This window comes from Heptranchias perlo, chromosome 8 (genome assembly GCF_035084215.1).
Source record: "Heptranchias perlo isolate sHepPer1 chromosome 8, sHepPer1.hap1, whole genome shotgun sequence".
NCBI classification, from domain to species: domain Eukaryota; kingdom Metazoa; phylum Chordata; class Chondrichthyes; order Hexanchiformes; family Hexanchidae; genus Heptranchias; species Heptranchias perlo.
This window is the reverse complement of record NC_090332.1, coordinates 74,997,376-75,009,828: the sequence shown is the minus strand read 5'-3', so window position 1 is coordinate 75,009,828 and position 12,453 is coordinate 74,997,376. Positions and strand designations below refer to the sequence as shown.

Here is a 12,453-nt window from a genome sequence, read left to right as displayed (position 1 = left end):
CTTTTTAACTCACTGAAATTTCCTCCTCCAGTTAAGCATTTTCACATTTGATTGTTCCTTGTCCTTTTCCATAACTATTCTAAACCTAATGATATTATGATCACAGTTCACCAAATGCTCCACCATCTCACTTCATTCCCTAGAACTAGATCCAGCACTGTTTCCTTCCTGTTTGGGCTGGAAACACACTGCTCCAGAAAGTTCTCTTGTACGCAGTTCAGGATTTCCTCCCCTCTTTGCCCTTTACACTGTTATTGTCCCAGCCGATATAGGGATAATTGAAATCCCCTATTATCACTACTCTATAATTCTTGCATCGTTCTGTAATTTGCCTGCAAATATTCTCCTCTATCTCCTTCCCGCTACTTGGTGGCCTATAGCATACATCCAGCAGCATAATAGATCCTCTATTGTTCCTTAATTCTAACCAAGTAGTTTTTGTCTTTGATCCCAAAACGACATCATCCCTTTCCCGCACTATAATAGTTTCTTTGATCAATACTCCCTGATTTCTTTCCTTCCCTATCTTTCCTGAATACCTTGTAGCCAGGAATATTAAGTATCCAATCCGCCCTTTCTTTGAGACAGGTCTGTTATTGCCACTATATCATAATCCCATGTGGCGACCTTAGCCTGCAGCTCACCAACCTTATTTACCACACTATGTGCATGAACTCCAATCTGATCTTAAGACTGCCACCTGTCTGATCCCTCCTATTTCTGAACTATTTTTTACTCTAGTGCTAATTGTTCCTTCCAGTTCTATGTGTACCTTGTTTCTCCTCTCTAATGTATCCTCTTGGTGCCCATCACTGGTGTTCAATGCAGAATACCGGTTTATGAGTGCCACACTCCGAGGGAACTCCTGCACTGCTTGCCTGATCCTCAGTCTGTCTGGTGGTCACCCACTCCCTCTCCACCTGAACTCTCTGTAGCTGTGGGAGTGACAACCTCCTGAAACATGCAATCCACGAAACCCTCAGCTTTCCATACGCACTGTAGTGACGCCAGCCGGCCCTCAAGCTCAGAAACTTTGAGCTCAAGCTCGAGCAGTTGGCGGCACTTCTTGCACACGTGGTTTTCCAGGGCACATCTGGAGTTCCCACATGGCATAGGATGTGCATGCGACGGGCCCCAGCTGTCCTGCCATGTTAGCTAACAGTTATTTAAACTGTTTGTTTAGCTTTAAGGCACTTTACTGTTTATCTGCCACTAAAACACCAGTCACTAAAAAAACACCAATGAACTAAATACTTACTGACTTACCCCTGGCACTCCTCCTTGCCTCGTTTTGATTCCTCGTGCTGCTCCCTTTATGCTCCGCTCAGTCTTAATCTATAGTTCTTTGGTTTAAATCACTGAGCACCTCCTTCCCCCTCTGCACCTAATTCCCACACTCACCAAATTCCCAGTTGAAAGTCCTCACTCTGTTAGCACTTCACTCTATGTCTTTCCCAACCTCTGTGCTCAAACTTAGTTTAATTTCCTTGTGTTCCGCCGCTCCCCCTCTGTCCTGACTATCACGTCACCTTTTGAGATTGCTTCTCATTGCTGTTTGCGGGACCTTGTTGTGCGCATTTTGGCTGTCCCGTTTCCCTACGTTACAACAGTGACTACACTTCAAAAATATTTCAAACTGAAGCGCTTTGGGATGTCTTGAGGTCGTGAAAAGCGCTGGAAAACAGAACTGGAAAATGGGAGGTAATTAAGTACCTGTATAGGACTGAACAACAAAGAGGGGAGGTGAGCACAACAGATCAACACCAAAGGGCTGCTTTTAAATCTTGGTGGGGGGTGGAAAACGGGTGATATTGGATCCGCCACCCATTAAACACCCCACCCGGTTTTCCTGTCCCCACATGGGTCAGGGATGTGCATGGGACTGTCTCCTCGTTAAGGCCAGCCAGAATTGTTTGACGAAGAAGAGTTGCTTTCAAGATTGCTACACTCCACTGTCTTCATCTGAGCAAAAATAAACCCCTGAATCTGACTCGATCTAATCGTGATCCGCATTCTACCTCTTCTCTCCTGTGTTCCTCTTTGCAATTTTACCAGTCCAGGTACTGAGCTGCAGCTCTGACACCAGTATGCTTTCGTAATTCAGCGAGTGAAGTGCAGATCTTGGACAGGGATGGGTGCAGGATAACCTGAGGGCTACTTTGCCTGCTAAGGGATTGGTGGCATCACAAGACATCAGGGAACTCCTCAAAAGCTCCGTCTAAAATTTGAATGCTTTTTAATTCATAATTTCTCATTGCTGGAGTTACTGTTATACAGAAAAGATTAAAAGGGGTCAAAGTCAGATAGGTCAATGGATGGGATGCTGCTTTTGTGATCCGAACCTGGCAATGTGTGGCAGGAAATCACTGAGGTGGTGTTAGGAAACACAGTGGACCAGCAGTAATAACACAAGCCTCTGTTGGAGAAGGAAGTATTCGTTGTCCAGGACTGTGAATAGAACAGTGTTTCTGATAATTAAATTGGCGTGAAGTGATCAAGTGACATAACTGGCAGCTGAGTGATAGATACCAACAAACTTAACAGAGAGCAGCAGAGGAACTTAACAATAGGAACAGGTTTCCCACTTAGTACGTCCAAAAAAATGACCTTTAAAGCATTCAATTTGATCTCAATGTGCTGCTTGTGAATCCACTTGGCTCTATTTTGTGACTCTTCCTGTCCAAGAAACTTTCTTGCTGTTTAGTTAAATCTGCTGCTTAGGTACTGATTAAACAGAATGTAGAAGTTTCACGTCTGCAATGGTTAAAGACTCTGAACAAGTTACCTGAGTTTATGACGTGCCAGGGTAAGATCCTGTGCTGATATTGTGAATTAAATGGACTGTTATGATTTACCATCCCTGCCCCCCAATTCATGAACCTGAAATCATGACGTGTTCTGACAAGGATCTGAAGATTTAGGGGATACGGCGTGAGATAGTGAGCGACAACGCTCGGGTTTCAATCCAACCAAAGTTAATGGAATGAAAGCCCGAAGGATCCACCTGCAGTAAGGGTCCTGAATGAGATGAATTGCGGCAGCCCAATCAGGTTGCTACTGGATACAAACCTACAACACAAAACTATCTGCAATTTAACAGCAAGTGACACTGAGGTGGCACTATGAGCACAGCAGGTGTTAAGAATGGAAATTGTTACAATGGTGTACTGGAAGATGTCAAGCACCCCCAATACCTCACTCAAGTGGCTATTATTGCAAGAGAGCCGTGGGACTGCGAGTGTTGGGAGGCCATTCGGCTGCAGGGCCAATACAGCTGAGTACAATCCTCTCTGGATCTGATGTCCACACGTGTGCATTTTCAAACCTGTTCACTGGATAGCAATCAGCAGTGGGATCACTGGCTGCTTTTCCCTCTCTATTCCAGGATCATTGAATAGCAATTGGGAGTGGGAACCCTGACTGATATTGCCTCTCTATCCCAGGGTCATTGAATAGCAATCATGATTGGGAACTCTGGCTGATTTTCAGATGGCACTGAAGTGGCGTATTTTTAAATTTATTCTTGGGATATGGAGGTCGCTAGCAAGGCCAGCATGTATTGGCCATCCCTAGTTGTCCTAGAGAAGGTGGTGGTGGGCCACCTTCTTGAACCGTTGCAGTCCGTGTGGTGAAGGTGCTCCCACAATGCCATTGGGTAGGGAGTTCAAGGATTTTGACCCAGCAACAATGAAGGAACTTGGAGGGGAACCCAGAGGTGATGGAATTCCCATGCACCTGCTGCCCTTGTCCATCTGGTTGGTGAAAGTCGCGGGTTTGGGAGGTACTGCAGAAGAAGCCTTGGCGACTTGCTGCACTGCATTCTGCTGGTGTCGTGGCTGAACCCAAAATCTTGCTGCTCTGTATACTGCAGTTACTCACTGGATAAACTCTCTGAACCATAATGGGAGCCTGTTTTCTCCCTCTTTAAGCTCATTCTCGAACAAGTACAAAGGGTGGTGCAAATTTTGTTTGGTAACGCTCCTGTGAAGCGCTTTGGGACATTTTACGACGTTAAAGGTGCTATATAAATACAAGTTGTTGTCGTTTTTATTATAGACAGGTCAGTGAAAAGAACTTAAAGACCCTGCTATAACTGTGGTAACAAGGAAAGAAGTTTCATTCAAACTATAAGAGCTACCTGCAGTAATGGATTGCTGGATCAAAATATACTACCTATTTGTTGTTTTTATTTACATACACACAAATAAATGTAATCGGACAAAGAACATTTCAACTCCAGCTGTTGTGTTATACTTCGGCCTTCGCACTTACCTAAATCAGGCTTCAGTTCAGTTGGCAAGCTTAGTTTTCTTGACATCTTCGCTGAAAAAAACCCCACAAAAAGTTAGGTTTAGACAACATGATACAAACTAGCACTAAAGTATGGAGTCATAAACCAATACAATTCATTCTGATTCAAGACCACTTATGCATACCACAGGATTAACATAAGCCTGTATTCCAAAATGAGAGTTGCTGTACACCTGTTCCTTTTAGGAGTTTGGAATACAAGGCAGTTCTCGCAGTAGTATTTGGAACTCACCAATCTTCATCCCCTCCCATTGGCATACAAGGACAGTTCTTGCAGTAGTATTTGGAATGCACCAACCCTCCCTCCCACTGGAATATAAGGCATTTGTTGCAGCAGTATTTGGAATTCACCAACCCCCCACCCCTACTGGAATACAAGAACAGTTCTTGCAGTAGTATTTGGAACTCGCCATTCCCCCCTCCCATTGGAATATAAGGCATTTGTTGCAGTAGTATTTGGAACTCACCATATCCCCCCTCCCACTGGAATACAAGGCAGTTCTTGCAGTCGAATATGGAACTCGCCAACCCTCATCCCTCTCCCATTGGAATTCAAGGCAGTTCTTGCAGTAGTATTTGGAACTCGCCAATCCCCCCCCACTGGAATACAAGGCAGTTCTGGCATTGGTATTTGTAATAAACCATATTCCCCCCTACCACCCTCAAGTGACTGGAGTTGTGCGTTAATGCTTAAATCAATTTTTACATTTATACCTTAAAACCATGGTGGGCCTACCCAAGTAGCAAAATTTAAGGTGTCAGCCGTGGCTCAGTACATAGCGGGTTCATGTCCCACTCCAGAGACTTCAGCACATAATCTAGGCTGGCACTTCAGTGCAGTACTGAGGGAGTGCTGTACTATCGGAGGCGCCGTCTTTTGGATGAGATGTTAAACCGAGGCCCGTCTGCCCTCTCAGGTGGATATAAAAGATCCTATGTCACTTTTTGAAGCTGAAACGAGAGTTCTCTCTGTGTCCAAGCCAATATTTATCCCTCAACCAGCACCACAAAAAGAAATTATCCAGTTATTTATCTCATTGCTATCGGGCCTTGCTGTGCATAAATTGGCTGTTGCCAATTCCCTACATTGTTAGTGACCACATTTCAAAATATTTAATTGGCCGAAAAGTGCTTTGGGACGTCCTGATGTTATGAAAGGCGCTGAATAAATGCAAGTCCTATCTTTCTTAATCAAATACCACGTACAAGTTTCTACTGAAATCTCACTTGTTGAAGGGAGTTCCTACCTGACTGACAATACATGTTATACTGTACATCTTATTCGTGAACTCGAACTGAAACACATGATGTGGGAGCTAAATGCCATTTGCGCTCTGTTGAATCAGATTAAAAGGATCCTTAGCTTGACAATATGCCTGTGCCCAAATACAGTCAATATTTAGAATGTGCTTCTAAAAATTCATGGAAGTAATGGCAAATTGGATAGAAAACCAAGTTAGCAATAGAAAACAGATGATGATGGCAAACAGTAAACACATTGATGGTGACCAAAGAGTAAGACAACAATAAGGTTTCCTGTTGTTTAACCAAAAGATATCAAGGAGATATTGCTCAGAAATACAAACATTTCTGATGACAGCAAGCTATGTTTCCAAGTGACAAGTACAAGAGGCCAGGTAACCTGGACCAATTAAGTTGACAGCAGTTGGATCAATGTAAGGTAATGAACACTAATAAAGGAAACATGAAACGTGCCTACGAACAGGCGTGCATTAGGAAAAGCAGAAAAAAGATTTGGATGCCGCGACTGATTATTCACTAAAAGCTTCCAATTAATGTGAAACTTCCCAATAAGGCCAAGTATGTACTGGCATATTATTCGAACATTGTATAGATCAGTTGCTGAGATCATATACGGAATGTTGTGTATAGCTTTGGGTACCCTACTTTCAACATATGTTCAAGATGATTCAGAGACGAGCAGTAAAAGCAATGCTGGGACTGAGAGCTCTTAAGATAGACTGAACATAGCATTAGAGAAAAGGCTGAGATGAGATACGATAATCTAGCTACGGTTATTTAATCTATCTACAACAGAGAAATTGTACAATATGAGTGCATTTCCTGTTCTCGGTCACATTTTAGCTCATTCAAATGTGTCACACCTGCAATTCATTGGTTGAAATTTTCTTTTACTGACAAAACAATGACAAATCACAACAAGTAGGCACTGTATGAATCAACAAGTAATAAGCAGAATGAAAAGCACCAATTGTTAAATTTGAAAAATTACAAAATTAACAATGAGGAGTCAGCAAGAGCTACCAGTAAAAGAAAGTGGATGAATCGATCACATCAATGGGATCATCTGACAATATTTTCAGTCACTTTTTCCTCTTCAGTCTGCCAAGGACTCAAACTAAGATTTGTAACACAATTAAAAAGATTTAAAAACATATTCTGTGCATGAATATATATAAAATTGCTTTTGTATCAAATGTCTTCATTAAGATTGTTACTTGAAGGTGTCTCTGTGTTAGCACAATCTAAAACTAACCCCACTGCCCCGCACTCTCCCTATAACCCTGTACGTAGTAACAGAAGGCCATTCAGCCCTTTGAATCTGTTCTGCTTTTCAATTAGATCATGGCTGATCTGTATTTTAACTCCATTTACCCATCTTGATTCCATACTCCTTGATACCCTTACCTAACAAAATCGAACACTCTCAGTTTTTTAAATTTTCAGTTGTATCTTCCTCCTCTTCGAATAGTTATCCAAGTCTCCCTTAAAAGATGCAATGTTCTCTGCCTTCAGATGTCAACCACTATAGATGAGCTGAACGGTCTCCTTCTAAGGTACTATGGTTCACTTTGCTTTTGAAATTCCCAGAAGTAGTATTTCCCAGCATGCACCAGTCTGATTATCTCACTGCAGTTGACAGTCTCTCCTCATACTGAGCAGGATACCTGGATAATTCTGGACACTTGTGCATTCTTTTACATTTGGAACAGAGAATAATCGTTGAAAATGTATTTGTTTCCCCATTGGCAAAGTCGAACTGCATCTTCACACACTATTACAATTTTTCAAATCACTTGAAAGCCAGGGGAAGATTAATTTAAGAAGCTTTTTTGAGCTGAGGTTTCACAGACACAATTAGAAAACCTGAACTCTCTTTTGGTTATATATAGAAATCGAAGACACTTGTAGTGGTGGTACTTAAGGGAAACAATTTTTCAGGAACTCAATGACTCTGGAACGTGAAAACGTTCTTTCACTGATGCTGTGCATCTTGTTTCCACTTCTACAACCCAATTGCAGAACTGTCAAACTGCAGAATTATCCCATCAGTGTTGCTAAACAAAGAATCCCTTCCCAGTGCAGCAAACCCCTATCACCACCCCTCAGTGCTGCCAGACCACAGGATGCTGCTGAACTCCAAGCACCACTCCAATGTTGCAAAACCTCAAAGAATCCCACTGCAGTACTACCAAACCCGAGTACACCAATCCCACTACAATGCTGACCAATTCCAGGACCACCCACTCAGTGCACCCAAGGAGTCAGCCTTAGCTCAATGGTAGTACGCTCATCTGAGTCAGGTCATGGGTTCAAGTCCCACTCAAGAGACTTGAGCACATAATCTAGGCTGACGCTCCAGTGCAGTATTGAGAGAGTGCTGCACTGCCTTCGGATGAGACGTTAAACCGAGGCCCTGTTTTCCCTCTCAAGTGGATGTAAAAGGTCCCATGGCACTATTCAAAGAACAACAGTGGAGTTTTCTCCGCTGTCCAGGCCAATATTTATCCCTCAACCAACATCACTAAAACAGACGATCTGGTCATTATCTCATTGCTGTTTGTGGGACCTTGCTGTGCGCAAATTGGCTGCCGCGTTTCGTACATTACAGCAATAACCACACTTCAAAAGTACTTCATTGGTTGTAAAGCACTTTGGGACGTCCTGAACGGCACTATATAAATGCAAGCCTTTCTTTCTTTCTTCCAAATCCTAGAAACCTCCCACCCCTCATGCTATGCCACTAAATCCTGATCCCTCCCAGGGCTGTCAAATTCCAGGACTCCACTTCAATGATGCCAAACCTCAGGATCCCCCTCTCACGCTGCTAAGTGCCAGGACTCCCACCAGAGTGCTGTCAAACCTTAGGAATCCCAATCTCAGTGCTTCCAAATTCCAAGCCCCCCATCAAGTGTTAACAAACTCCAAACCCTCCCCTTCCTATTTCCACTAATTACCACATAACTACCTCAAAAATGGCACATGCTGTCTATCATCTTACTGTATTTCCTGGGCTACAAAAATAGGAAACAGTTAAATTAAGTACCTAATGAAAGAAAAATATAATTGCTGTCAAGGTCACTAATTTAGCTTTCACAGAATAATGGTCACTTGGATTTTGGGATTCTGCGAGTTGGCTTGGATTGGTATTGTAGTCCATGCAATGGGAGGAAAGAAGCACCTTGGTCTGGTTTTGGTTTGGTGGCTGTTCAAGTCCAGTCCAAATACACATGGAGTGCAAAAGCCAGCTGCTGTAAAATCTATGCCTAAATCCACAGAAATATTTTGATGCTTTGTCCCCAATGTTTGGAGCTGCGGGTGGATTCACTGTGGAGCATCCGCGATGCTGAGATCATCATGGATAGCACATTCAGTGAGGTGGTAACACCGCAGGTAAAGATTACGCAGGCAGAAAGGAAATGGGTGACCTCCAGGCAGAGTAAAAGGTCTAGGCAGGTACAGTAGGAGTCCCCTGGGGCCATCTCCCTCTCAAACAGATATACTGCTTTGGATACTGTTGGGGGAGATGGCTTATCAGGGGAATGCAGCAAGAGCCATGACCGTGGCACCACGAGTGACTCAGCTGCATAGGAGGGAAGGAAAAAGAATGGGAGAGCAATAGTGATAGGGGATTCCATTGTAAGGGGAACAGATAGGCGTTTCTGCAGCCGCAGACGTGACTCCAGGATGGTATGTTGCCTCCCTGGTGCTAGGGTCAAGGATGTCACGGAGCAGCTGCAGGACATTCTGAAGGGGGAGGGTGAACAGCCAGAGGTCGTGGTCCATATCGGTACCAACGACATTGGTTAAAAAAAGGGATGAGGTCCTGCAAGCAGAATATAGGGAGTTAGGAAATAAATTAAAAAGCAGGACCTCTAAGGTAGTAATCTCAGGATTACTCCCAGTGCCACGTGCTAGTGAGAAATAGGAGAATAGACCAGATGAATGCGTGGCTTGAGAGATGGTGTGGGAGGGAGAGGTTTAAATTCCTGAGGCATTTGGACCGATTCTGGGAAAGGCGGGGCCTGTACAAGCTGGACGGGTTGCACCCAATCAGAACGATCAATATCCTCGCGAGGGCATTTGCTAGTTCTGTTGGGGAGGGTTTAAACTAGTATGGCAGGGGGATGGGAACCAAAGGGCAGATACCGATACAGGAAACGGGAAGTAGAAAAGCAATTGTTGACGTAGTTAGTGACTCAGAAAGACAAAAGAAGCAAAGGTGAAATAGTGTTCAGCACAGGAATTTGATGGGGTTAAAGGGTATATACTTCAATGCAAGGAGTATTACAAACAAAGCAGATGAGCTAAGGGCACAGGTAGACACATGGCAGCATGATATCATTGCTATAACGGAAACCTGGCTTAAAGAGGGAGATAATTGGCAGCTCAATATCCCTGGATATAGAGTTTTCAGGCAGGATAGAGTGGGTGATAAAAAAGGAGGGGGGAGGGGTAGCATTATTGGTTAAAGAATCAATTACAGTTGTGAGATGGGATGATATGCTAAATGGATTATTAATTGAGGCCATATGGGTTGAGCTAAGAAATAAAAAAGGGGCAGTCACACTACTAGGAGTGTACTATAGACCCCGAATAGCAAAAGGGAGATAGAAGAACAAATATGTAGGCAAATTTCTGAGTGCAAAAATAAGAGGGCAATAATAGTAGGGGACTTCAACTACTCTAACATCAACTGGGATTCAAACAGTGTGAGGGGCACAGAGGGCACAAAATTCTTGATCGGTGTCCAGGAGAACTTTTTTTAGCCAGTATGTGACAAGCCCAACAAGAGGGGATGCAATTCTAGATTTAGTCCTGGGAAATGAAGATGGGCAAGTGGGTGAAGTGACAGTGGGTGACCATATTGGGGATAGTGACCACAATTCAGTTAGTTTTAGCATTATAATGGAAAAGGACAGAATATTAGCATTATTATAGAAAAGGAGTAAACGTTTTAAATTGGTGGAAGGCAAATTTTACAGAACTAAGAGGTGATTTGGCAGAAGTGGACAGGACACAACTACTTGAGGAGAAATCAGTGGCAAGCCAGTGGGAGGCACTAAAAAGTGAAATTCTACGAGTACAATGCAGACATGTCCCCTCAAAGAAAAACGTTTAAAGCCCCCTGGTTGTCTAGAAGTATACAGGGCAAGATAAATCGGAAATAGAAAGCTTATTACTGTCACAGAAAACCAAAGACTGCAGAAAGCCTAGGAGTATAGAAAGTACAGGGATGACGTAAAAAAGGAAATAAGGAAAGCAAAGAGAGGGCATGAAAAAATATTAGCTAGTAAGATTAAAGAAAACCCAAAGATGTTTTAGCAGTACATTAAGAACAAGAGGATAGCTAAAGAAAAGGTGGGATCTATCAGGGATGATTAGGGTAACTTGTGTGTAGAAGCAGAGGATGTGGGTAGAGTTTTAATTGAATATTTTGTCTCCGTATTCACAAAGGAAAGGGATGATCCAGATGTAGTAGTTAAAGAGGAGAGGTGTGAAATATTGGATAAGGTAAACATAACGAGAGAGGAAGTACTAGAGGGACTGGAATCCTTGAAAGTTGCTAAGTCATGGATTGATAAGGATGGATTGTTTCCTAGGCTGTTGAAGGAAGCCAGGGAGGAAATAGCAAATGCTCTGAGGATCATTTTCCAATCCTCACTAGATACAGGGGGGATACTGGAGGACTGGAAGACTGCAAACGTAGTACCATTGTTTAAAAAGGATACGAGGGAAAGGCCAAACAATTATAGGCCAGTGAGTTTTACCTCGGTGGTGGGCAAACTATTAGAATCAATACTGAGAGATAGGACAAACTGTCACTTGGAAAGGCATGGTTTAATCAGGGATAGTCAGCATGGATTTGTTCAGGGAAGGTCATGCCGTACAAATCTGATTGAATTCTTTGAGGAAGTGACAAGGAGGATTGATGAGGGTAGTGCAGTGGATGTTGTCTACATGGATTTTAGTAAGGCATTTGACAAGGTCCCACATGGCAGACTGGTCAGAAAGGTAAAAGCCCATGGGATACAGGGAAATGTGGCGAATTGGATCCAAAATTGGCTCAGTAACAGGAAACAAAGGGTAAAAGTCGATGGATGTCTTTGCGAATGGAAATCCGTTTCCAGTGGTGTGCCACAGGGCTCAGTGCTGGGTCCCTCGCTGTTTGTGGTATATATTAATGATTTAGACTTGAATGTAGGGGGCATGATTGGCAAATTTGCAGACGACACAAAAATTGGCCGTTTAGTTAATAGTGAAGAGGATAGCTGTAGACTCCAAGAAGATATCAATGGGTTGGTGGAGTGGGTGGAAAAGTGGCAAATGGAGTTCAACCCGGAGAAGTGTGAGGTAATGCACTAAGGGAGGGCAAACAGTAAAAAGGGAATACGCAGTAAACGGGAATATATTGAGAAGGGTGGAGGAAGTGAGAGACCTTGGAGTGCGTGTGCACAGGTCCCTGAAGGTGGCAGTACAGGTAGATAAGGTTGTGAAGAAGGCATACGGAATGCTCTCCGTTATTAGTTGAGGTATAGAATACAAAAGCAGGAATGTAATGATAGAACTGTATAAAACGCTGGTAAGGCCACAGCTGGAGTATTATGCGCAGTTCTGGTCACCACATTACAGGAAGGATGTAATTGCTCTGGAGAGAGTGCAGAGAAGATTTACAAGAATGTTGCCAGGGCTTGAAAATTGCAGCTACGAGGAGAGATTGTATAGGCTGGGGTTGTTTTCCTTGGAGCAGAGGAGGCTAAGGGGAGACTTGACTGAGGTGTACAAAATTATAAGAGGCCTAGATAGAGTAGACAGGAAGTACCTGTTTCCCCTAGTGGAGAGTTCAAGAACTAGAGGACATAGATTTAAGCTGATTGG

At 43.3% G+C, this 12,453-nt stretch overlaps 1 protein-coding gene across 10 annotated transcripts in view; it reads right to left on the bottom strand.

Annotated features, from left to right (window-relative positions):
- The window catches only part of stxbp5a (syntaxin binding protein 5a (tomosyn)), a 222,771-nt gene that overhangs the window by 44,707 nt on the left and 165,611 nt on the right, over positions 1-12,453 (bottom strand). For 7 of the 10 annotated variants that reach the window (XM_067989326.1, XM_067989327.1, XM_067989330.1 and 4 more), the window contains one exon: positions 4,273-4,323. The exons of the other annotated variants lie outside the window; for them this stretch is intronic. In XM_067989326.1, the coding sequence (XP_067845427.1) occupies positions 4,273-4,323 (51 nt within the window). The remainder of the gene's footprint in view (positions 1-4,272; positions 4,324-12,453) is intronic. 10 annotated transcript variants of the gene reach the window in all.